Source organism: Crocodylus siamensis, chromosome 4, assembly GCF_052110815.1.
Source record: "Crocodylus siamensis isolate JL-2025a chromosome 4, ASM5211081v1, whole genome shotgun sequence".
NCBI lineage: Eukaryota > Metazoa > Chordata > Crocodylia > Crocodylidae > Crocodylus > Crocodylus siamensis.
In genome coordinates, this window is record NC_143398.1 from 136,162,678 (window position 1) to 136,189,216 (window position 26,539).

Here is a 26,539-nt window from a genome sequence, read left to right on the forward strand (position 1 = left end):
TTTTGTTCTGTGAACACCCACCTGTTTGTTGGCTTCCGGTGTTGAGAGGACCAGAACCAACCCCCAGGTTCTCCAGGGTGGACCATAAGAGAAGGGACCAACAGCTCTCTGCCCAAGAGTCTTTGCTGCTGCAGTCCCAGATAGGACTGACTGCTTTGTTTTGTTGGTTTATCATAAATTGAACTCAAATCTAATTTGTTTTGGACCCCCACCCTTAATGCTTCTCTTTCCCAACTATTTCCTTTATGTGGGGGTACAAGTTTGTTTTCCCCCTGCCCCTAACTACAGTAACTTCTAAGTTTTAAAGATTTTGGGGCCAGTCAGCTCAATTTCCAGCAAAGCTACTTGATGATACCAAATGTGTGTTTCTTGTTCACAGCATGTCTCACTGATGGAGTCTGAAGAGACCAGTGAGGGTGGCCTGGCTTCCCCAGGAACCAGCAGCCCCAGCAAAGAAAGCCCTGAACCTCTGCCATCCGGAAGGGGACAACATGCCACCACTGAGTCTGTCATGATGTCCATTGGGCTTTCTGCCTCTGCCCTCATTCCTCAGGACCCTGTGAGCCTCCTTTCTGCTGAGGAAGCAGCAGAGATGTGGGACAGATCCCCCAACCCTGTGGAAGAAGTGCCAGCAGAGCTGGAACCAGAGGAGGGAGATGTCAGGCACTGGGAAGAGCTCCTGGAGCGGGAGAGAAATCCTACAGTACTAGAGATGACTCCACTGGAGAAAGAGAAATGGGTCCAGCCTTTGAACTCTGACCAGGGAAAATTAGTGCACCCTGAAAGCAGCGAGTATTCTTCCTCTCCCAACCCAGTTGTGGGGGTGCCAAGCCCCACCCTAGACACCCATGTTAAATGTCCTCAGGACCAGGACCAGGCACAGGCCTGGGCATCTCTTGATGCTGTCCCCCAGGTACAGCATGAGGAAAGCTCTGCGGCAGAAACTGTTTGTGATCAGAGGGAACCAGCTACCAAACGTTTCCTGGTGTGTAAGACCATTTCAGAGGGTTGTTACAAGACTGAGCCTTTGCATGATGGTATTATGAGAGAGCCCCTGAAACAGACAGAGGCCGTAAGTGGGATCTGCAATGATCCTTTACCAAGGGCAAAAGATGCGATAGGTGAGGACCCTTTTCCTGGGACAGAGACAGTGGGCAGGATGACACCCAAGCCTTGTATGGATAATGGTGACAAGGGCCAGGAATTCCAGGGAGGGGAAGATCCTTCTTCTCCACATCACCCACCTCATACTTTCTCGGGGAACAGCCAGGGAAAGACACAATTGACTGGGGAAAACATAGAAGGAGAGATGTCCCTATCCCCCTGTGAGAAAGGGAGCAAATCTTCAATCTCAGATCAGGGAATGGAAATGGTTTCTAAGCAAAGTCCCTCTGGTCCTATAGAACCCTGCCCCCAAAAGGAGGAGGAAGATCATGGTAGAGTAGGAGGCAGTAATACTGAATCACCAAGACAAAGCATCTCCCAGGCAAGGACTGCTGCAGAAAATATGGAAGAGGTGGATGAGTCCCAGCATGAGGAGCCAGAGCAGGGGGAGATGAAAGAGGAGCCTGAACTGAAGCAGGCAGAGCTGCAGGAGCAAATGCTGGGAGAGGAGGAGCAGCCTGATATGGACTCACCAGAACAGGAGTTGGAAAATGAGGAGGATGGGGGATGGAATAATGTGAGACAGGAGCCAGGGGGGGAAACAGTGGAGACAGAGGCTCCATTGCAAGTATTGAGTCCAAGGACACATTTAGTCTCCCAGCCCAAAGTGGATCTCCACAGTTTGGGAGACAGCATTTCTTTGGCTGAGGGGATAGGACCAGCCCTTCCTTCTGAGGAACGTGTCTCCCAGGGGCAGCCCCTGGGTGAGGATATATTGCCAAAGGCCTGTGCACAAGCCCAGCCACCTGAAGAGGTGATGTCTTGTGATCTGAGCCCCATGAGCAGGAGTCCCCTGACACATTCCCACACCTGCCACATCTCTGAGCAACTGGAAGGCCCAGGGATCTCTGGCACTTCTAGCTGCATTTCTATTAGCAGCCAAGACTGTGGAGAAACCACTCAGGATGACAGAACCAGCAACAGCAAGGACTGTCACTGCAATGGAGACAGGTCAGACCAGGGCGTTGCTGATGGAGGAGATATGCCCTTCAGTGGAGAACCAGTATCCCCCAGAGATGCAGAGAATCTGGACACTCCCAGGCCCATGCATCTTTTTTCTGTTGCTAAAAAGGTAGAGTCACCTGGCCCTACAGATCTCCATCTTGTTGCAGAAAGCCCAGAGATTCCCAGACATCAGGATCTCACTCCAGCCTCACCCTCAGATCTCAGCGTGGTAGCAGCACCCACTGATCTAACTCAGGAGGATGGTGAGAAAAGAGCTGACCAAACAAAGCAGGAGATGACTAAGCAGGCTTCCTGTCTGCTGGACATGGTGCCTGGTGAAGGAGCCTCAGCATCTGCCAGCACAGTAGATGCCCAGACTCCCCAGAGACTGGTTACCTCTGACGAAGCCCTTCACGAAGAGCCTGGCACTCAACCTTCCTTCTTCACAGCTTCCAGACATCCCCCTTCTGGGCAGAGCCCGACCAAGGATGGCGAGTGCACAGAACCCACCCCTTCCCCTGCAGATTCGGTACCCCAAACACTAGACGGGGCTCCTGCACCATTGACCTATCAGGAAAACCTCCAGCAGCACCAAAAGTCACACTCCAGAAGCTTTGTTTTCCAGGGAAAGGAAACAGGAGCAAACGTGGATCATGCAGTACAACATAGCCCTTCACTAAATCAGTCTCATTCGAGCCCGGACTTAGAAGAGGCTATATCCAGGACCCTCGAGGCCCCAAACACTGTCTTCCAGCCCTCTGAAGAAACAGTGGTCTTTTCCATGGACCAGCAAGGGCAGCCACCATCTCCAGTGCATGACACCAGCCTTCCCCTAGCTCCTGACCCTGATGTTACCCCACTTCCCCAGCCTCCATCCCCTGTGACTGACTCTACCCAGTCCTCAGCCCTTGAGTCTGATACCAGCCCCCCCGCCCTTATACTTGACACTGACCCACCATTGCTTCCCATACCCAGGTCCAATCCATCTCTAGCCTATATACCAGACTGTGACCACTTACCAAGCACTGATCCCAGTGCCAGTCACCCCATGCAAACTGTAGTCTCTGTGCCTGAGGACAATAACCTTGGTTCGGCTTCTGACTCCAACAGAGATGATGGAGTGGAGAAGCAGCCCCTCATGACCAAGAAAGAGGAGATGATGAAGCTCCATCAAGATTTCAGGGACGCAAGGACACAGGATGTGGGGGACACCAGTGACTTGCAGGCAAGCCTTTTGGCTAGGAACTCAGATTTTCCAGTGTGTGGAAATGAGGTCTCAGAGGTGTGCTCTGATGACAGCCATGCAGCAGTGGAGATGCACGATGGAAAATCCCCCCCAGACCGTGTCCCCACGGCCTTGCCGAGAGCCCAGAGAACACCTACAGACTCTCTGCCCAGAAATTTGGTACAACCACTTCCAGCCCTAGCATTCACCAACCCCATCCATTTTCTCCAGTTCAGCCCTCGATCCCCACCAACTGTCAGGACCCTATACCAACAAAAACCAGTCACAGAGGAGCAACTGTGGGACCAACAACTGGCTAGCGCCACTGGAAAAGATACCAGGAGCACTCCCACTCCTGCTGCCATTATGAAGATAGGAGAGGGTATGAGGCCATGCAGACATAGGCTGGTCGGGCAGGGAGAGTTGCTCCCCTTACCAGCTCAGCAGGTGGAGGAAGTGACTAGGCACATGCCCTTGGAAAAGTCATCGAGTTGTCCAGAAAAAAAAGTCATCAAGGTAGAGGTGCCAGAGCAGAAAGCCTTGGTTAAACTCCGAGCAAAAAGCAAAGACTGGCACCGGCAAGGCCTGAAGCGGGTCTCGGGACTGACAGACAGCTTGCATCATGGTGAGTTTCCTCTTCCTTCTCTTCCCAAATTTGCCCCCCAAATTCTAATCCCAGTATGAAACAGTTGTGAGGGGTTGAGAGCACCTATCAAAAATGTTTGGCTGACTTCACCATCAGTATTACCCTCACACAGCTGTGCAAGTGCATCCCAGTCCTGCCCTGTCACCCTGTGCTAGCCCAGTCCAGGGTTCCCCACAGCTCTGTTAGTGCTCCCCAGCCCTGCCCTCTCCCTTCTACCACCAACCCTGCTCTCTGGTCTGAGCTGCAAACACCAGCTGCACACGCAGCTCCTATTCATCTCTACCCGTTCTCTGTCCAACATATCCTCCCACTCTCCCTTCCCTGCTTTCTTCACTTCCTTCTTCCCACGCCTGCCCACAGTCAGAGCTCTGGCCCTGTTCCTTTATATGCAGTCCTCCTGCTCCTGCTTCACAGGAGATCCTCATATGAAATGTGGATTCTCATCACATCATTTACTGCCACCGGGTGGCCATACCATTTCACTGCAGTCAGAGCAGTAGGCCAATGTTAAGGAAATACACGTTTCCCCCACTTTATGCTGTAATGTGTTCCTAGAAAATGATGCATAACTTGAATTTGCATAAAGGGAACCCACTTTACAATGTGACAGATAGGGATAGTTCCAAGACCTCAGCTGTACTGACCCCCAGCCCCATTTTGTCACTTTTACAAGACAATTTTGGTACTTACCAACAGCAGACAGTACACACAAGCACAGCTGCAGTGCCAGAAGTGTGCACCACCTCCCCTGAGCAGTGGCTGCAGATGCTGCTGCCAGGCAGCTTCATGGCTCCCGGGGCGCGGTGCTGATGGGCCAAGCTGCAGGGGCCAGTGCTCCAGCCTGGCCCAGGCACCACTTCCCAGCTCAGCCCCCACTCCTCCCTGCCAAAATAATTTTTTCTTCCTCTGCTTGTGGTGTCACTGCCACAATGCACCACGCAACGCAGCTGACTGCTGGCTTCCATCACACTGATCGCATAAGAGTGAATTTACCTCACATATAATGAATTTTTGGCATAAAAAAGGTCATTGCATAAGAGCGAATTCATACATACAGAACCTGCAGAAAGCAAGAGAAACCTGTAGTGCACATGCTTCCTAATAGTAAGAGCAATACAGCTGGTGAGATTTCAGATATCCTGTCCTGCATGCTGTTGCCTTTCACAGATGGTCTGAGAGCTGTTTAGTGTGATCTGGGTCCCTTCAGGTCTCATACTGAGTCTATGAAGGGATGTTTCACAAGAGTACGGTTTGAGACGCATCAGAACATTGATCTATCATAGCTTGAGCCCTGATTTGGGCAGAGACTACAAACTCATGACTTAATTTCAAGTCTAAATCTTCCAACATCCCAGTAGCCCAGTAGGGCTCAATCTCTTGGCTCAACCAGCCAAAGGAGTGCCCCAGAGCCCATCTGCAGGCCAGATTGGGCGCTAGTGCCTGGCACAACTCTTTTCCTGCCCGTCGCATCAGGATTGAATCCTAGGGAGCTAGTGCCGCTCACTTCCACCCTTTGTGCCAAGATTGGATCCTGAGGGGCTGGCACCGCCCTCTCCCAGCCCCCCACACTGAGATTGGGCCTTGGGGCTCAGTGCTCCAACTGGTTCTGCGCATTGGGATCAGGTGCCGGACCTAGTGTTCAGGCCCTAAAGCGCCCTGTGGATCTGGAGATCTGGCATCAGGGGAGCAGAGCTACTGCTGCCAGGTGATGCAGTATAATTGGCCAGATCTTGAGCAGCTTTGCACTAGCCAATAGGGTATCTATCTTGTCTGCGGGAGGATGTGTGACCATTGCCGTTATCTTATAGAACCAGATGTTTTGGCTGTGTGAAATTCATAGCTTGCTGGACGAATCTTTTTCCCCTTCAATTCATTTTGTATTTTTTCTTTCACATTCCGCAGGCATTGGGATTCAGGGAAATGACCATACATTTGAACCAAAATGGCTTCAAATATTGCAGACTCATCAATTTTTATCTTTGAAATGGAAGGAGCAACAAAAGTCTCCTGCCCCAGCCTCATGCACTACACTCTTTTGAGTTCTCTGCTTATTCACCTTTACTCTGCGCCCACTTTCCTCAGAATTTAGTGAAGTCTCTAGCACAGCTGTACCAAAGAGGCAAATGTTTCCCCCATTTTAAAGAGGGAGAAACTGACTCAAAGAGTGCATGTGTACGTGCATGCATGCAGTTTCCAGGTAGGTCACCGCTGTGGGTTGCATGTAGATCAGTAGAGATACTGGTTTTCTCCAATTAAAAAAAAATCCACAAATTTCAAATTAAAAAAAGTAACACAAAATCAACATTTTTCCATGATTAAAATGAAACACCACTATATATATAGTGTGCAAGCCCAGCCACCTGAAGAAGTGATGTCCAGAGACCTGAACTCCATGAGAAGGAGTCCCCTGACACATTCCCACACCTGCCACACACACGTGTGTGTGTGTTATAGTCATGATTCATTTTAATCATGGAAAAATTTAGGTTTTGGGATACTATTTTTAATCTGAAAAGGGGGAATTTTTTTATCAGAGAAAACCAGGATCACTGCAGATCACACAGCTTCTCATGAGGCAGATGATCCACCTCTGGCAGTGGCTTATCAGTGCAGCTACACAAGCTGTTGTATTGGTGCATCTCCAGAATCCAAGGGTGAACATTGCTGTTCTGCCCACCCAACCCCCTTTTCCCCTGATGCTGATTTGAGTCAACAGGGGCAACCAAAGATCCCAAAAGGGATGATGGGGTAAATGGCAAGGGTGTTCGCCCCTGGGTGCCAGAGGCATGCTGACTAGCCCTGCATGCTGCAGTTTAACCTCTCACAAGCTGTACATGGCCCTCAGGCCACTGGTTGGACATCTCTGCACTAGACCCGCAGGCCTGCAAGTCTGCATGAACCATTTTTGAGAAGTGTTGAGGACTCACGTCCATAGTTAGTCCTCATGGGAAGCCTGTGGGAAGTCAGTATCTCTAAACATCAAACCTAAGAAGTAACTATTTCTACTGGGGCTCCAGTTTTTGTTTGCCCACCAAAACCAGTCTCTGGCTAGTGATTTGGCCTTCCTGGTAGTCAGGCAATCAAAGCCCACAATGGCCAGAGTCCCTACAGCTTCCCTTCATTTGTTGGGCTGTAGATGTGTCTTTCATAATGCTTAGTCAGTGAGCCTTTTGTGCATGTAGGTGCTAAGGATTATTAAAGCCAGGAAGTTTCAGAGCCAATGAGCTCCAGCTGAGTGGAGAAGCCTCGCTCTTTGAAGTAAAAGCTGTAGCTGGGCAACTCATGTTTCATTTGACCACCTGCTGCAAATCAAGCAAGTTGTGAACCATCTGGATATGAATGATCCTGCTTCCACTGTATTACCTGGGCTGGGCCATGTTACTCTGCTTGTCTGGCTTGCAGCAACCTCTCTTGTCTTTTCAGAGGAGGAAGCACACAGAGTCCAGCCAGTCATCTCAGAAACGGTTCTACTCCGGTGAGTCTTCCATAGGCCTCTGTGCTTCAAGAAGCTGTCCCCTTAGACTGGGGTGGGCAATTTTTTGAGCCCAAGGGCCACTTAGGGAGTTTTGATGAGCTGTTGTGGACTGGGTCAGTATCCCATGCCCCTGCCACTACAACGCACCAAAACTCACTAAGTGGCTGTGCTCTGTGCTTGGCCAGGTGGCTGGGTCAGAGCTGTGGGTGTGTGGGCAGTGGCATTCAGGAGCAGGACATGTGAGCAATTCTGGGATTGTGGGGTGGTGACAGCGTGGGGCTGGGACTCAAGGCAGAGCTATGATCTGCTCCCCGCTACCCCTGCCCACCAAACTGCTGCCTATTGCAGGGATGTGCAGGGAGTGGATTGCAGCTCTGCTCTGGGTCCCAGCCCCATGCTGTCATGGCCCCACAATCCCAGCCCCGTTTGCCCATCCTACACCACTCCCCACACACCCACAGCCCCATCCCAGCTGCCAGGCTGTGAGACCTGCTCATGTGGGTCCCAGCCACTAGTGGTGGGTTCAGGGCAGATGATCTGGAGTGCCCAAGAAGCAGGGCTGGGTCCAGCAGCAGCAGCTGGAAGGAGCTGCTGCTGCTGGGGCTACTGGGAAGCAAGTCCGGCTGCCATGCCGCCCCATTCCCACTGTGCGCCTCAGGGTAGCAGGACCGACTGCGTGCACTACAACCTGGGCTGCCCTCCACACCTGACCTGGGTGGGACTGAGGGATCCACTGCAAGCCATACAAAATTGCTTGGTGGGCCAGATCAGGACCATGGGCCAGATTTTGCCCACTCCTGCCTTATACCAAGGAGCGATTCTTAAGGGGCCTAACAACAAGGTGGCAGAGTAGAATATTCTGTGATGCAACGGCCCAGGCCTCACCTTCGTCTTGTGTAGTGGGGACCTCTGCCCCCAAGGGGCAAGAGGAGAATTTGTCTCTCTTGACTGCCAGATTTTCATCCTGGCAATTATGGCCTGGGCAGTCACAGTAAGGAATGCAGACCCCAAGACCGGCAGAATGAGACCTGGTTGTATCAGACAAGTTACTGAAATCTGGATAAGTCACACCCCATGCAGCATTTCTCCCTGTGTCTTGCCCCTTTGCTTACTAAATCTTCTCTTCCCCGACAGGGAGAAGAAACCCATAGACACAAGGGAGCAGTTCAGGCACCGACATTCAAAACTGATCAACTCCTGTAAGTACCTCCTGCCTACGTGCTGGGGCTGAAAACCCCAGTGAGCTTAATTGATAGAGGCTCCAGGGCCTCTTATTAGAGGGGAGTGAACAGAGAAGGCAATATAATGTGTACCCTGCAATGTGATCAGAGATGTGGTGAGTTATGCTGGTGACAGGAGCATTTCAAACAGCACAGGCCTAGACATGTTCATCTGTTAGACTAAGAGACAGTAGTAGAAAGCTCTCCTCATAGGGAGATTAGAGGGAAGGGGGGAAGTCTCTGTTTTAGTGTGTATGTGACTTGCAGCTGTCTCTCCACAGCAAAGTTACTCTACCAGGAGTACAGTGATGTGGCTCTGAACAAAGCAATTCAGAGCCAGAAGAGAGCAGATTCTTTGGCAGAGGACATAGAACTGAGCTCTCCCAACTCCCCAAGGTTACGGAGGAAAGTGCTCTCTCCACAGGACTCATATCTGCAGCGCCTCTCTGTTTCGTCCAATGCATCTCTCTGGCAGGACATCCCCATGGTTCGAGGGAGCAGGATGCTAATGAACATGTCCCGTGAAGATCAGAAGCTACAAGAGGTATGGGAGGAAGGCTGGAGACAGGTGGATGGGGAAATTTGCCAGGGAGGGCATTGCAGGGAGATGGATGCATTGGATAGCAGGAATACATGATGCAGGAATGAAGATGGACTAATACAGGTAGCACTGCAGAGAAGGAGAAATGGTCAGTTGTGTGTGTTAAGGACAAAGGGAGGTTTGGTACCAAAGTGTGTGAGCTTAAAAGAATTTAGTGGAGTGAGGAGAAGGTGCATCAAAGGATGAGGGACAGGTTGGTGGAACACAGAAGCTTGTTTTAAGAAAGCAAAAAGGGGATTGAAGTGGGGATGTAGAAGGTTTGGTACCAAAGTGTGTGAGCTTAAAAGAATTTAGTGGAGTGAGGAGAAGGTGCATCAAAGGATGAGGGACAGGTTGGTGGAACACAGAAGCTTGTTTTAAGAAAGCAAAAAGGGGATTGAAGTGGGGATGTAGAAGTATGGTACACAATACAGGAAGGGGAAGAAGTTTGAAAGTAGACCAAGAAGTCAGGGAGGGGAAGGAATCCTAAAACATTGCATAGGCTAACTCACAAGAGGCTGTGATTGCTCTGAAAAGGCATGCAGGAATCCAATGTTGGCTTGTGTGCACACAAAAACCAGAGGACATGGGCAGGAGGATTCAGAGAAGTGGTGCATGGGAGTAGAGAGTACAGGAGGGGAGACAAAAGTATCCTGGGGAAGGGGGGAGAAAAGGATGATTTGGGGGAAATTTGGGTAATCTAATGAAGGAATAAGAGGGATGAGCATAGGGAGGCCTAGGGAGATCTGGAGCCTCATAAGAAAGGGCCATCTGGGAAAAGAGCACAAAGAAAGGGGGAATTTCTGGAGGGGAAAAGGGACCCTGCTCCCCCACAGGCTCATTCTTCCAACCAGTCACATGGATAGATAGTCAGAAAGGACTGACATCCCTGTTTCTCCCTGCTGGCCTGCCTACCCCCGGCCCTCCCTGCCCTCGTTGTTCAAAATGTCCATCTTCTGCCAGTGGTCAGGTAGGGGGACCTCTACTTCAGGAATCAACCCACAGCCTATGATGCCAGGCAAGAAGCTTCCAGAGCTCTGCCCCTCCATTGCCCTCTCTTCCCTCATCTCACCCAGATAGTTCCCAGCCAATCTTGCTGTCCTGACATTCTGCTCTTTCCCCTCTTCTTTCCCACAGGCCAAGTTTGAGTTGATCATGTCTGAGGCTTCATACCTTCGCAGTTTGAACGTGGCAGTGGATCACTTCCAACGATCACCTGAGCTCCACGCAGTCCTTTCCAATCAAGAGCGCCAGTGGCTTTTCTCTCGCCTCCAGGATGTGCGTGACGTTAGTGCCAGGTGGGTCCTGATCTTTGGCTTCAAAGGACAGCACCCTCTGTGAAGCACAGGTTGAACCCAGAGAGATGAAACACAGAGATGTAAAATCTGTAGTCCTGTTGTCCTTACTCTGCATGTTCCTCTAGCCACAGGCTGGATGCAGAGGAGAAACAAACATCACCTTTCCTTGCCTTTGTACCACCACAAAAACTTTTATGGTGGCAAAAGCAGAAGTAAATAGATGTTCATACCTTTTGCTGCACTACAAAATGCCCAAATTTGTGGCTGTGATGGATGGTAGCAATTATTTGTACTGCTTTATTGTGATGAGTGTGTATGCTTTATGGTGGGAGAGCCTTGGCAGCCCAGAACTGCCTGCAGTCTCCAGCCATCCAGGGCAAGGCTTCAGGGGATTGAGGGGCCTGATTCTGTACACTCCTGTAGTTTCTGCACAGATTCAGGCCCCTCAAGCCCTGGGAGAGCCTACTGGCTTCTCCTGTTTACCCTGGGATATGCACTCCCAGGGTCTCCAGGGCATGTTTTGGTCAGCAGGGCAAGTCAGGGGTGCTTAACAAGATGTGTCCCTGGGATCTCTGGGGTGTGTCTGAATAAAGAAGGCAAGCTGGGGTACATAGTAAGCAGGAAAAGGTAGGAAGGTGTTCCCAGGATTTGAGGGGCCCAATCCTGTGTGGGAATTCCTGGGCTGCAGGGGACCAGGCCCCTCAAGCTCCAAGAGAACACATCACAGGATCAACAAGTGGGACAGTGGGTGATGTGTTTTGCCCAGCGAAGCAGATCAGCTGTGCTGGGACACATCTATCTATTTCCAGCCATAGACACAAATGTCCCGTCCAACCCAGTCCTGGCCAGGAAGGATCCTTGTCACCTCTTTGGGCAAGTGGGTCATTCTAATCTTGATGCTCATTCAGTCCTGAGAATTATGGCATATTTCTAGAACCAGAAATTGCAGAAGAGCAAAGCATCCAGAAGGCCATCAGCCATGTCCCAGGTCTGATCTACCGTTAGCTGAAACACATTAGAATCACTGGGATCAAAACCTTAACCTGAACCAAATCCAGCACCAAGCAGACACAAGCCCAAACCAGCACCCACTAAGTCCCAAGGCAGTCTAAAACCCCCAGCCATCATGTGGCAGATCCCACCTTGACTCAATTCAGAATTTACCTTGAATCTAACCTAGTTCTTAGCCCTTTTTTCCCTCCTGCAGAGCTTAATCAACTTTGGAACTTCCTTCTGTTCTCTGCTACATTTTTCCAAAACAGGGTCTTTGCTGTTTTAATCTTTTAGATCCCCTGGCTCCATGGAAGCTGAAAAAAAATCTTTCCTTATTTATTTGTGGTGTTTTTGGATAGCCCCCAGATTTATCCCATGGTAGGGACAAGACCAAACCCAAACCCACACCAAAACAAGCAGCACCACAACCTTGGTTCTGAGACCTGGAAGTGAAGAGAAATGGTGTGCTTAATGTATAAGCCCTGCATTTGGGACTGAGTGTGGAAGATACACATGTCTATGGCAACAAGGGAAGCCCCCTTGCTTTGTTGAGCGATGCTGTCTACTGCGTGTGTATAACTGTTTCACTTTCCTTTCATGGCAATGCCGGGGGGCTCTGCAGTTTCCTTTTTGACCTGGAAGAGAAGTTCGAGGAGGACATGTTCACCTTCCATGTGTGTGATGTGGCCCTGAGGCATGCCCCAGAGTTTCGCCGGGTGTATCTGCCCTACGTGACAAATCAGACTTACCAGGAGCAGACCTTCCAGAGGCTTCTGTAAGAGCACTGCTTGGCTCTCTCCCCAGCCTTTGACCTTTGCTGCATCAATATGTCCCCTTTGTCAGCCAGGGGAGAGCTGAACAGGTGCAGAGTTCCTCCTGGTGTTCCCGGACCGGCAGAGGGTCCCCACCATGCCACAGCAGCCGATGTGGGAGAGGGCAGGGCTGTGCAGCCCCATAGCCCTGTCAGTACTGGGCAGAGACGGGCTTATCAGCACCTGGTTCCTTCAGTATCAGAGCTAGGGTTACCATATTTCCAGCTCCAAAAAAGAGGACACATGTCACACGGGGGGAGGGGGGCATTATATGACTGTGGTGGAGGACAGTGATATGTGGGTGCCCTGCCCCTGCCCATTCTCTTGCCCTGCACTCCCAAGCCACAGCCCCCTCCACCAGCCATGCTGCTGCCTCTCACTCCCAACCCACAGACCCCAGCCTTGCCAGTGCCCCTCATTCCCAAACCGCAGTACCCTGCCCCACCAAGGCATGCTGGTGTCTCTTACTCCCAGTCTGCAGCCTCCCCTCATCCCTGCTGGTGCCCCTCACTTCTGACCCGCAACCCCCTGGCGCTGCCAGTGCCCCATGCCCCCAATCCACAGTCCCCCATCTCCCCTGGTGCCCCTCGCTCTCAAGCCACAGCCCTCCCCCATACCCCTGGTGCCCCTTGCTCTCAAGCAGCCTTGTCAGTGCCCTTCACTCCCAACCCACAGCCCCCTGCTCCCCCCAGCCTTGCCCCCACAAGCACAGGCACTGGCTTCAATGCTGCTGGGCCAGCCATGCAGCTCCCTACTGCCCCTGAAGGTCCCTCCTCCCACCCTGTGTCCCTCACTGGAGGGGCTGGTGGCTCCCCTGCCCTGTTGCAGCCCCAGACATCCCCCCCAACACCCACACCCTGCCCCCTACAGACTTACCTGCACCCAATTGCTTTGCTGCCCCTACCCCCTTGCCTGGCTACATGCTGGCCATGTGTCTGCACACCTTTCCTCCAATTGCCTTGCCCCCAGCCCCAAGCAGCTCCTTGCTAGGGCAAGCCAGGAATAGCCGGGGAAAATGTTAAGGCTGGACATTTGATCATATTTAAAAAAAAAGCTCAGACCAAGATCAGAGAATCTAAAAAGAGGACATTTCTGGGAAATCCCAGACATATGGTAACCCTAATCAGAGCCTCTTCTTGGGGAAGGAGTAGAGGGGCAGCAGCAGGGTCACACCAAACCATCCTGCTGGAGGAGGCAGATACAGTTGGCTAGAGCAGTTTTGGCCAGCCTTTTTGGTAGGCATGCCACAGGTTAAGCCTAACTCCCTCCCTGAGTACCACTTTCATCCCCACCCCACAGAGCCCTCCATACCCAACAGCATTTGCACCATGGGGTGCTGGAATGGAGGCAGGGAAGGTCGAGCTTGCAGCGCTGGCCACACAAAGTGGCACAGGGGAAGAATGCCATTGCAAGAGGAGGTCTCACCACCAAGAGCCAGGCTAGCTTTTCCAGGCCCTGAGGCTGAAAGCAAGGGCTCAAAGTCTTAAAGTTGGCAGCAGCTGCATGGTTAGGGAAGGGTTAACCAGGTTCATGATGGTGACACCTGATGCTTCCTTTCACATCAGACTTAGCTCATATACCTCCATACTAGCTCCTCCCTTTACTGAGTGTCCAGGGCACTTGTCACACACAGTTGCTGCTTGGGGCGTGTGCCATCAGTTGGCCACCCCTGAGCTAGAGGATTCAGTCAATGTGCCCTGTTACAACAGCTCCAGGTGCCACAGCACCCTCTCATGGGGAGGGCCCAGCTGAGTAGTGGATCACTTAGATACTGACCCTCCCCCAGGGGAGGGACCCAGGCTCAAATGAATCTGCCTCACTGTCACCTATCCAGATGCTACCCCTACATAAGATCCAAGTCTCAGTGGAGGCTGCACAAAGGCAGCCTCCTGTCTTCCTCTGGAGAAGGGCCATACCCTAACAGGGTCTGCTCAGCTTCTGTATCTTTCAGTGCTACCTGCTGGGAGAGGCGCAGTCTATCAGGAGGCCAATTTTCTACCATTTCTCCTCTTTCTCCCACTGGGGAAGGCTCAGTTCCAAAGGGAGAGGACATAAGGGTTATTTTTACACATGTTTGTGTTGCAGTGCTGGGCACTTTGTATAAGTAGTGAAATGCACGTCAGTGCTGAGAAAATGGCAGCGGCGTGCTTTTGAACTAAAACACCTCAAAGGTACTTGCTGCCATTTTCTGCGGACTGCCATTTTCTGCATGCTGACATGCATTTCGCAACTTATACAACTGCATGCAGGGCAGTGCAGTTTGCATATGGAGCAAACTTGATTAATTGAGTCCCCTCTGCTGTCCCCGTTGCCTTCCACAGCCACCCTGTTAGGGACTTATTCATAGCAGGGTGAGCCTTTCCCCTGTGCTGAACAGTTTAGGTGCACTGAAACCCACTGATGCCATCTCTCACCCAGGGAGAGTCCCAGCCCAGAGGTGAAAATCAGAGGCCTGTCTCATCACTGAGAGGACTCCCCTTGGTGTTGCGGTGATGCTGCATGGGTCCCATGTTTCTCTTTCTCTGGCAGGAATGGAAATACAGGGTTCCAGCAAGTCCTGGAGAGACTGGAGAGTGACCCAGTGTGCCAGCGCCTCTCCCTCAAATCCTTCCTCATCCTCCCCTTCCAACGCATTACCCGGCTCAAGCTCCTCCTGCAGGTAATAGTGCTGGGAGCACAGGAATCTCAGTCCCTGTACACACCACTGCCTCCTCCCCTACTGCACTGTCTTGCTGCACTCTCAACTGCAGGTCACTGAACAGGCACATTCTCCAAAACCAGGCAGCTAAAGAGAGAGGAACTTAGGGCAAGAGGAAGGAAACCAGACTGCACACAGGCCTGCACCTTGCGGTTGTGGCTATTTTTGCTTGGTGCTCTTCTGCCATAGGGTGGTTATGGTGGATGTGCTCACCCACACTGCCTGGATCTGTGGTTTAAAAGTGCATCCTGTGTCTAAAATCAATGACAGAATTTGCATGTGAAAACAGATAAGAGTTAGTGAAGCCTACAAAAGAAGCAGGTTGCTTGGAGGAGGAGGAGGGAGGATTCTCTTCAGTTGTACTCGTTGCTTGCAGGGAGAAGACAGTATTGCCAAAATACCACCAAATGATTTTTGATTTTTGTTGGCTGGCTGCCTGAAACACTACTGGTTTTCCCAACACAGAATTTTTTGGAAAGAAATTCCATGCCTACACGTTATTTTTGTCTCATTTTAGTGGGGAAAAATTAAAGCTTGTGGAATGTCCTTGTTGGAAGGGATTTCCATTGCTTGAATAGCTCCATTTAGAGTCTTGGGGGACTGTACTAACCCCATCTTACAGGTGGTATTGACCAAAAGCAGTTGTGTACGTAGGCCGTACTGTCTTGCTTCATGGCCATTCCCCTGAACATAAAAAATTGCATGTGGTCACCGAGTCTGTTACACCTGCAAAGAGCTTCAGCTTCTTCATTTGGGTTCCTGTCCTCACATCTGTTTCTGATTGTCATCTGCACAATCCCCTCAATCTGTTCACTTCCTCAGATCTGCTGCCCTCCTAATCTCATACCTCAGTCTTTTCTCTACCTCCACTCTGAAGATGATTTTGTGTTTTTTTCCCCCCCCAGAATATATTGAAGAGAACACGGCTTGGCTCTGAGGAAGAGGTGCAGGCCACACAGGCTTATGATGCACTTGAGAAGGTATGAGGCACCAGCCTGTTTTTCTCAGTAATAGCATATCCAGCTGGCAAGGCTAGTTTAGCCACTGCTGCTGGACATGCAGTTCAAGAGGTCCTATATAAGGGCAACTGCACAAGGAACATACTAAAAAGCTCATGGGATTTTCCTGCTCATGGGATAGTGAAACATACTGAGCGCATCTACACATTCCTTAATGCGCCTTAGATACTGCACATATAGTTTACTACTTCCTTAATAAAGGACTAACTAAATGCATAGTACCTAAAGTTACTGTGCATTAGCAGTGGAACATGGTTATTTAGTGGTGCTTACTGCACATTAACTTAATAACACTGTGCAGTAGGCGATTAGCCCGGTTTTTACTGTAACATGCTACTGTGTAGCATTATTAGGCCAATGTACAGTAAGCGTCTCGTGTAGATGCACCCACTGGGAAGCAAAAAAGCAGAACACTGAGGCAGGGGACACCCATCACTGTCTCTGCTGAAGGATTTTAAGCAGGGGATTCCTCACAGAGGTTTTGCTTTTCTACAGCTCATCAAGGACTGCAATGAGAATGTCCAGCGCATGAAGAGCACAGAGGAACTGATCTACCTCAGTCAGAAGATCGAGTTTGAGTGCAAGGTCAGGACCCATCCACCCTGATTTCTACTTTAAATTCTCCCTGCCCCAGTCCACCACTGCTAGCCCTGCCCTGTAACCTCAGTCCAGGCTCTCTCACATATCCCACCCATCCCACACTCTGCTCTTCAGCACCTGAGGAACAAGTATGAACTAGAATGAATAATACTTGAACAGAAAATGGAGTTCAAGTGCAGGGTAAGACTCCCTCCAAGGCCCTCCTTCCCCAGTAATTTGTCCCAACTTCAGTATCTTACTTCTGTGGCAGAAGAGGGAACCATCCCAGTGCCTGACTCTTCCTTTTGCCCGGAAGGGTCGGAGCTGAATCCATACAGCTCCATTCTTCAGTCCTGTACTGGAGTTGGAAGGAAGGAGACTCAGACTGACTTACCCACTGCCAAGTGGGGAGATAAAAGCAAGCTCAAGCCTCATCTCTTACCTCTAGCAAAGGGTTGCAGGTGAACCCCAGCTTCATAGCATAGGTTTCCATGGGGATCTGATGCCAGCACTCATCCTATCTTTCAGATTTTCCCACTGATCTCACAGTCGAGAAGACTGGTGAAATGCGGGGAGCTGACAGCACTGGATTTCAACAGCCTGAGTCCAAAGTGGAAAGTCACCACACGCCCTATATACCTGCACCTCTTCAATGACTGCCTGCTCCTGTCTCGTCCCAAGGAGTGAGTCTCTCAGAATGCATCTCTTACCAGCTGCTCTCATCTCTGGTCCAGATGTTGGTGAGGCAGGATCCTTCTCTGTTGTCTCAGCTTGCCAGCCAGTAGATGGCAACCTTAGCTAGCTACATTTCTCAAGTTAGCAAGCCCACATTATGTAACAGAAGCAAGCTTTACAACATGCTGCCCAGTGGTGTAGTTCTGTAGTCCATTCCACTCTGCAACATCCTCCTTCTGTTTACCCCCCAAGCCCTCAATCTTTAAGGTGCAAATACACATGTAAGAGTGTGACTGCATGCAGGCTGAGTTTTACTCAAGAGCTAAAAGAGTTCTCACCCTGGTTTTGATTGCATGACTGGAAAACCAGCAGTCCACTGGCATAGTAAGAAACTGAAACCCAAGTAGTTGGTGGGAAGACCTTTTCATCCCCCTTTTAAAAATTAGAAAGGTCAAAAATTTTTGCAGGCGATATCTTTTATTGGATGCAGTGCATGGTTGGGATACATTAAAAAAATGTTGTCCAAGTTTAGTGGGCTATAGATTGTGGCTGTGTTGGTCTAAGGCAGGGGTTCTTAACCTTTTTTGTGCCATGGACCCCTTTGGCAGTCTGAAGCCTATGGACCCCTTCTCAGAATAATGAGCGTCTGTAGACAGGAAGACTACGATCATGTGCGATCTAGCGGCGGGTCTAATAACTACCATAATTTCGAAGTAGTGAGGAGTGTAAATGATATTTTGAGATATCTGCAACAACTGTAATGTGATATGAAAATATCTGTGATTTCTATTGGTGACAAAGTCACAGGTACTGCTAATACTACTGTGGTTTGTTGCCTACATTCATAATTGAAGGAAATGCTAAATTTCAGTTAGAGGTTAATGAAAATAAAGATATAATTTTTTTTTTCCCATCCAAGTTCACAGACCCCCTGAAATCTATCCACAGACCCCTTGGGGGTCTGTGGACCCCAGGTTAAGAACCCCTGGTCTAAGGACATAGATAGACAAGATCCTTTGGGTAAATCTGATATTTTTTATTAGACCAGCTCAAATGGTTGGAAAAATTCTTTTGGGTATAAATAACCTTCCTCAGGCTGAGGAAGCATCTGCAGTCAGTGTGTGCTCTTCCTGGATAGACTGACTTTCTTGCATGCATACCAGCCTCTGGCTTCTTTACTATTCATTCCATCCAGGAAGTGCACGCACTGACTGCAGATCCTTTTTCAACCTGACAAAGTGTGTTTATACCTGAAAGCTTGCAAAGAAGAATTTTTCCAGTTGTTTGAGCTGGTCTAATAAAAGATATCAAATTTACCTGTTCATCAGAGCACCCCAAGGGATGATAAGGTCAGATAGTCACAAACTCCTCCAAGACCATTTCAGGCTGGATACAAGGAAAAACTTGTTTACTGTCCGAGCCCCCAAGGGCTGGAATAGACTGCCTCCAGAGGTGGTGCAAGCACCTGCTCTGGACTCTTTTAAGAAACATTTGGATGCTTATCTTGCTGGATCCGTTGACCCTAACTGACTTCCTGCCCCTGGGGTAGGGGGCTGGACTCAATGATTTTCCAAGGTCCCTTCCAGCTCTAATGTCTATGAAATCTGTGAAATCTTGTCTGTAAATTTAATGCATTCTTCTTCAGGTCAGTTGCACTCTTCTGGAAGTCATTCTTTAGAAAGGTCAAGCTATTTCACAGGCATGAACACATGACAGAGACGCTGTCAAAAGACTTCAGCAATTTTGGCCCTTTCATACACGTAATCACACAAGGCTGAAAAACAACGCCCCCCCCTCCCCCCAGCACAAAACAAAAACCTCCTCCCCTTCAAACTCCACCCCAAATCACAGCAACCACTTCCTCTTCCTATTCTCTGTTTCTCCAAGGAGACTTTCTAAAAGACAGTGGAAGATGAGGCTTGGTATACCCAACATGAAGGAAGGACAGGAGGACTTCGGGGGGGGCGGGGGGGGAATTTGTTTTTTTTTTTTCATTTATGATTCTAAGCCACCCCAATTTTTAGATCCTTTATAGGTTGCACAAAGCTAAAGCAGACTGTTATCCTCTCTTCATGCAGGGGTGGGCGCTTTGTGGTGTTCGACCATGCTGCATTCTCAGACGTGCGCGGGGAGAAGTGCGAGGTGAAGCTGCATGGAACAAACAAGAATGTTTTCCGTCTCTTCCTGCTTCAGAACAACCAGGGGAAGAGAGTGGAATTCCTCTTCCGCACGGAGACACAGTAAGAGCCAGAAACTGCCCTGGCCGAGACCCAACACCACCTGCAGTAACTGCTGCAGCTGCTAAAGCACAGTATCCCTCAGCTGCATGGCCAGGCAAGCCCAACAGCATCTGCTGGGGGCAGCAGTCTATGGAGAGACAAGCTTAGAGTTGCAAGCGTTACACCCTACTTCCCAGATATCCGCTTGCCAAACACCTCAAACCCATCCTAGTGCCCTGTTGTCCTAAACCCTTAATCCCCTCAATGGAAGTATCCGTCTCCTTCCCATCTTGAAACTCCATCCCACAACTGCCAAGCCAGCCATTTACACATCTCTAGCTCTTAAGACTTCATCTGGGACATCAGCCCCCCAACAGAACATAGAAAGTGACTCCTGGACTCCAAAAACACTTTCAACCTCCTCCTTCCGTATCTTTCATTTTGCCTTATTCTCTCTTATCACTTCCCTCAAGAGTCAGTGGCAGGTCTCTCAGAACATTTCCCACCCAATCTTGCTAAATGTTGCTGGCAGTTCCCCTCTGCCTGCTTAACACCTGCATTTTGGATCTTCCAGCAGTGAGAAGCTGCGGTGGATCTCTGTCCTGGCCCCGCCACGAGGAGAACCTGATCTCTTAGAAAGCCCAGGTGAGACTGCAGGGGTGGTAGTGGTTTGGGGTGGTGGGAGACAGCTTGGGGAGCAAGTGCTGTAAGGTGGATTACACAAAAGGGTTGCGGGGGAAAAAAAAAGACCAAACACAGGAGTGAATCTGAAGAAGCCCATCAACCCTCCACTTTATTTCAAACATGTAAAGCTTGTGACCTGCTTGGGCTTCCCCCCTTCCCCAGGTACTGCCGCTTAGGCACTGCTGCCTTACAACCTCAGGTTCTCACTGTGGCATGTTGCCTGACAGAACCACTCTTCCACCACCTCTCCTGCAGGTGCTGTGTCCAACCCCAATGATGTCTTCCCCTATCCCTCAGGGGATGTGTGGTCCCTACTCTCGGTTCCATCACCCTATAACTGATTCTGCCTCTGACCCTCATGGTCATCCTCACCCTTCTAGTGTCATTACAGTCTCTCCCCTTGTCTCTTAGATGCACCCCAGGTTCAATGCCTGAGGGCATACAAAGCCAGGGAGAATGATGAGCTGTCCCTAGAGAAAGCCGATATCATCATGCTTATGCAGAACAGCAATGACGGTGAGTGGAATGAGCTTCAACCATCTTGATGAAGGGAGTGTGAGCAGAGTTTTAGTGCAATAGCTTTTAATCTGTGCAAAAGATGAGGAAGGAGTCTTTCCTCTCAGAAACTCTCTGTACCCTGACTATGGGATTGAAAAAGGAGTCTCTTTTTTCTTTACTTGGGTCCTTACCTAGTCATAGGCCATTTAACATAGAGGGTTTCTTTTCTTAGTCTATTGGTAGGGGAAGAAAAAAAATCTAAGCAAACTGACCGAATAACACCCCTTTGTCTGCTCTCCACCCTTGCAGGTTGGATGGAAGGAATAAGACTTTCAGATGGAGAGAGAGGCTGGTTCCCCTCAGACTACGTGGAGGGGATATCCAGCAAACATGTGCGGCAGAAGAACCTGAAAGAGGAACAGCGTGTGAAGAATGCCAAGCAGCAGGTCTTCTGCCAGAAATAAGTCTCCTTTTCCCATACAGACCCCTACCATCTCCAGCACATGGAGAAGCCATGTTTCCTTAGTACGCTTCAGAACACGTGCACTTTTGCCAAGATTGAAAGTCAGCGTTAGTTGCATCAAAGTGCTATTACCAAAGAAAGAAGGAACGCTTGTGAGGAGAAAAAAAAAAAATTATATATATGTATAAAGATATCGCTTCCTTTGGGTCATCAGGACTACAGAAGCAGTAGAAGAGGGGGAAGGGAAAGGCTGCACATATTGCTTACATTGTGCCAAGATGGACTGTAATCAAAGAAACAAAGGACTGCCTGAGTCAGGACTCCTGGAAACCTATTCCAAGCATTGCTACTGACAAGAGGCATGACCTTAGGCAAGTCATCTGAGAACTCTGCCTCAGTTTCCCCGTCTGTAAAATGGGGTCAATACTTACCTACCTCACTGGAGTTTGTGAGGCTAAATTCATTAGTATTTGCAAAGCGTTTTGGAGTTCCTGAAAAGTAAGGGAATATAGAAGTGCAAAGCACACTGTATTTAAGAGTTGGGAAAAGCTTTACATTTTCACCCTCTTTCAGGTCCTTTTAGGTAGTCTTGATTCCCACATGATGCTGCCCATTTTGAACAATGCATCTATGTAATGGGCGAATTTTTCTACTGATGTAAGTAAGTAGGTGCTGTTCTGTTGGCTTGAAACATGTTCTGTGCACTTGTGCCAGTAAGTTTCATTGGCTTGTCATTTGCTGGGTTTTTTTCTGGCCAGCAAGAGGGAGAATTTTTTTCCCCTCTGAGCAGTATTGTTGCCTCCTTTTTGGCGAGATGCTTTTCTTTCATGAAAAAGTTCCAAAATGAAAAGAGAGTTCTGGCTGCTTTACTGAAGATTTCTTGAAGAAGTCTCACTTGCAGGAAGTGCTGACCACCCACCTTCAAAAAGTGAGTCCCTTTAAGGCATCTCAAGTTGGACCAGTGGGTCACTCAAACACTAGTCTTTTTTTTGTTTTAGTTTTAACTCCTTGGCGAAGGCTTTGTTTTTAGGTATTGGTACGTGCCCTGCACAAAATGACCAAGGTTAAGGGAAGTGGAACTGCATTGCACATACATAACCTATGATAGCCGATGCGGTACTCCATGCAACATTTTGCACAATTCATAAGACACATGGAAGTAGTCAGCCACCACAGATTTTCAAAAACTGCACTTTGTCAAGGTTTTATTCCTGTACAGGCTCATCTGGCTCCAAGTACAAGTTTGTATGCTGTCCTGCTTTTCTGCATATTCTGTTTGTGGGTAAACACTGCTTCAACTATACTTTTTTATTTTTTGCTTCTCTGTTAAACAAGAGAATGGGGTTTTGCATTTAATTATGTTAATGCAAAATCAAGACTGAGAATTTAAAACACACCAAAGACAGAAAGCAATATGCGCTTTCTAATGCATTCTAATATGTTTAGAGAGTAATCTACCTTGCTATTTCCGGCTCTTGGTTTTTTGTAGTGCCCTTTCTGCCTTTAAAGATCCTGTTTATAATGTACCAGACACAGCTTGTTCCAGCCTGTGTGTCAGTTGTTTAAGCTGGATTTAAAAAGAGACAGAAAAGAAAATACTTAAGATGCTTTTCAGTCCTAATAAACTCATGCACTTCTCTTATTAATATATACAATGTTTACTCTTATTTTTCCCTAGTTTTTCTGTGCCTGAAATAATTGCCAACTCTGTGCTAAATCAGAGGAAACACTTTAACTAGGCATGCAACAGTACTGTTAATGCAGCCCAGGATGTTATTGACTTTTTTTTTTTTTTTTTTTTTTTTATATATATAACAGGTACACACTTAACTCCTATCCATTTTATGGCCCAGGTCCTTTTCTACCAGTTATTACCCAGTCTGTATTTGTGTATGCGATTATTCCCTCCTAAATGCAGGACTTTGCATTTGTCGTTATGGAATTTAAAGCGATTAATTTCCAACCAATTTTCTAGTTTACCAAGCTCATTTTGAATCCTAATCCTATTCTTTAAAGTGTCTGCAACTCCACCCAACTTGGAATCATCTGCAAATTTGCAAGACATATACTCAATTCAGTCCTCCAAAATGTTGATGAAGATACCAAATAAAAATTAAAAAATCAGACTCCAAGGAACTCCCACTCCATTATTCTTTCCAATTAAAGATCAAATCACTGATGATTATTACTCTTGGAACATCTTGATCCAAGCAGTTATGGAAGTACTTTAAGGTGGATGCTTCTACATTATATTTTCTTAGTTTACCTGTAAGAATGTCATAGGAGAAAGTGTCAAAAACCTTGACAAAGCCAAGGTATATTATGCCCACTGTTCCCTCCTCCCCACCTACCCCAGCCTGTCACCCTGTGAGAAACAGGTCCGGTTGATCAAGCATGACTTGCTTTTGACTGTTACTGATTGATCACCTTGGTATCCTCTAAATCAGTATTTATCACCCTGAGGTGCCTTGAGATCCTTTTAACAATGTTAAATATGATTCACAAAATTGAGATCTCAAACAGGTATCCATGGTTGTGATCTTTCCACATTCTTTGCAATGGAAAAACTATTCTATTTTTTTCCCCCTATAGAAAAATGTGAAACCTAAGAGCTGGCATTTTCCTAGGAATGCCTCAAGTCTAAAAAGATTGAGAACCACTGCTGTGAACACTTAGAAATAAATTCCTTGGTATGCTCCACACTTTTCAGATATGTGGAGTCTGATTTTAGGTCTTCAGTTCTTCAGATCCTCCTCCTCCTGCTTCTTAAAGATGAACAATAATAGATCCCTTTTCAGTCCTCCAAGGCTTCATGTGACCTCTGCAAGTCCTTAAAGAGAACAGCCAGTGACTCTGCAATAATCTCAGCCAATTCATTAAGTACTTTAGGATGCACTGAATTTGACCCTGTTGACTTGCTATCATGGAAGGGGAAGTTAAACTCCATGAAATGACTGCTGTAATCTCCACATCATGTTCTTATCTGTCACCAGACAACTTTATGCCAGGATGACCTGGGAGGCCTGGGGGATGGGACATTTTGTATCAAACAAACTGACCCTGGAGGATATGAAGGGGTCATGTCCTCCCAGCTATTCAACAGACTAGACCAGGGCTGTCCAACTTCTGAGCGACTGGGTGATACCAGGTCCCCATGCCATTCTACACTATACAGGCACCCCCTGCCACACAGCAGGTACCTCCCCCACTGCACTGTCCTAGAGCCCACACATTGTACTGCATGCCCCTGCCCCTTCCTGCACCCCTACCCCAAAACCAAGCAGTAGGGACTGCTTCCTGCCCTGTACCATACCAGTGCTCCCACACCATTCAGTCCCCAGGCTACAGGCTCCTTCAGGAAGAAGCAGCTGGAGGAGGGAGTGGAGCCCAGAGACTCCAGCATGGGCAGCAACAATATGGGGAACAGCACCTGGACTGGGAGCCTGGGGGCCACAGGTTAATCCCAATTAGACAGCCATTGACTAGACCACTGACTATTGGCTAGACCCAGTGCTGCTTTGAAGGGAACTGAAAATAAACCCACAATCAGTTTTGACAGCTGCAAGTGGTGCTCAACAACACTAGCCACTGCTCCTACTTCCAACCAGGGAAGGTAGCAAGAGATGGACATTGTAATCCTAATCCTAGCTCAGTCCAAGTATAAGATCTCCCTTCCAGAACAAGGATCCTCAACCAATGTGGCACCCAGGAGTACTGCAAGATCCTTTTAAGGGTGCCACGCAATATTAGTACTGTTAGGTGTGCCCATTATTTGTTCTGGAGAGCAAGAGCAGTTCATATTTTCCAAGGTGGTGCCTTGAGTCTGATGAGATTGAGAACCACTAGCGTAAACAATCTGGGATTGGAGATGCACTTGATCTGAGCTAAAAGGCTGAGAAACAATAACTCTAATACGTGCCACAACCCATTGAACAATTGGCCTTGCCCAGGAACACCCTCTCAAAAAGTCAGGCAAGGTTCTTTGGGTAGATGCGATATCTTTTATTAGACCAACTGAGTAGTTGGAAAACAATTCTTTGCAAGCTTTTGGACACAAGCACCTTTCTTCAGGCATTGGGAGACTGCTGCTGTTCTGAGATCTTCAAGGTAGGAAAGAAGCTAGGAGTGTGACAGGAGGTCATTGAAAATGTAAATTGCAAGCCTGTGCCCGAAACTTTGCAGATAACTTTTTTCCAACTATTTAGTTGATCTAATAAGAGATATCATGTCTACCCAAAAAACCTTGCCTACATATCTCCTTAAACCAACATGGCTACAAACCAACAACCCTCTCAAAAAGTCAACACACACGTCTTTTGAGGGGATAGTCTGTTGGAACAAGGGAACTCCCACACCAGAACAGATCAGTAGTCCATATCATCTTGAATCCTGCCTGATAATGATCTAGAGCAAAAATCTGCAACATGTAATGGAAAAAACTTACCCAGGCAAACTGTAGTCCAGTGGTTCTTAACCTTTTTAGGCTCAAGGCACCCCGGTTAGACTCAAGATACTCCTCAGAAAAAGCATATTTTTTTTGACTAAAGAAAAATAATACAGCAATTAATTCTTCTGTTGCAAGGAACTCAGACCACAACAGGTAAGAATGTTTTTAACGTTGTGGATTCCTATTTGAAAATGTCTGGGATTATCTTGTGAATCACGTTTGCACACCTAACAGTGCTAACATTGCATGGTACCCTGCAGCACCTTTGAAAATCTCAGGGCATTCCAGAGTGCTTTAACACCCTGGTTGAGAATCACCAAAGTAGTCATTATCTTTATCAGATAAAGGTCATCTTTATGCCCCAAAGCATGACAGTTTACTTTTCCTCTCTTTTTAAAAAAAATCCTTACTATTGAAAGTCTGTGTATTCTCAGTTGGATAAGCAACTGATCCTTTTTTGTATTTGACTAAGCTCCTGGTCTCAGTGACAAATCAGAGCTTCCAGTTTCCCAAGATAATTGTACATTGGATTAAAAACATGTTTCCTTTTATTTATATTAAATTTGCTATCTTTAAAGTTGGCTGAAAATCCTTTTGTTTTTACACTGTGAGAGACTAGGCACTTGCATTTGTTCTACCATTACTAAACCAGCACATGTTTTCATAGCATAACAGGGGAGGGAAACATCAGGGTTGAAAGAGACCACAGGAGTTCATCTAGTCCAGGGGCTGGCAATTATTTTGGGTGGAAGGCTGCTTACTGAGTTTTGTCAAGCCATTGAGGGCCCCATGATAGGCAGCCAGGGGCAGATAAATATTAACTTTCTACATTTTTTAGGGGCCCCACAGGCTGGATAAAATGGCCTGGCGGGCCGGATTTTGCCCATCCCGATCTAGTC

The 26,539-nt window shown here is 48.3% G+C and overlaps 1 protein-coding gene across 4 annotated transcripts in view; it reads left to right on the forward strand.

The window, feature by feature from the left end:
* Positions 1–26,209, forward strand: part of LOC149866542 (uncharacterized) — a 53,120-nt gene extending 26,911 nt beyond the window's left edge. For 2 of the 4 annotated variants that reach the window (XM_090043871.1, XM_090043869.1), the window contains 14 exons: positions 380–3,959; positions 7,404–7,455; positions 8,590–8,654; positions 8,957–9,219; positions 10,393–10,553; positions 12,169–12,321; positions 14,888–15,017; positions 15,962–16,036; positions 16,571–16,660; positions 17,183–17,337; positions 19,408–19,569; positions 20,123–20,193; positions 20,644–20,748; positions 21,040–26,209. In XM_090043871.1, coding sequence (XP_089899997.1) covers positions 392–3,959; positions 7,404–7,455; positions 8,590–8,654; positions 8,957–9,219; positions 10,393–10,553; positions 12,169–12,321; positions 14,888–15,017; positions 15,962–16,036; positions 16,571–16,660; positions 17,183–17,337; positions 19,408–19,569; positions 20,123–20,193; positions 20,644–20,748; positions 21,040–21,194 — 5,205 coding nt within the window. In that variant the 5' untranslated portion in view covers positions 380–391 and the 3' untranslated portion in view covers positions 21,195–26,209. Of the gene's footprint in view, positions 1–379; positions 3,960–7,403; positions 7,456–8,589; positions 8,655–8,956; positions 9,220–10,392; positions 10,554–12,168; positions 12,322–14,887; positions 15,018–15,961; positions 16,037–16,570; positions 16,661–17,182; positions 17,395–19,407; positions 19,570–20,122; positions 20,194–20,643; positions 20,749–21,039 lie in introns of those variants that run through there. The other 2 variants (XM_090043870.1, XR_016441916.1) reach the window with 2 other exon arrangements.
* The last annotated feature ends 330 nt before the right edge of the window (positions 26,210–26,539 follow it).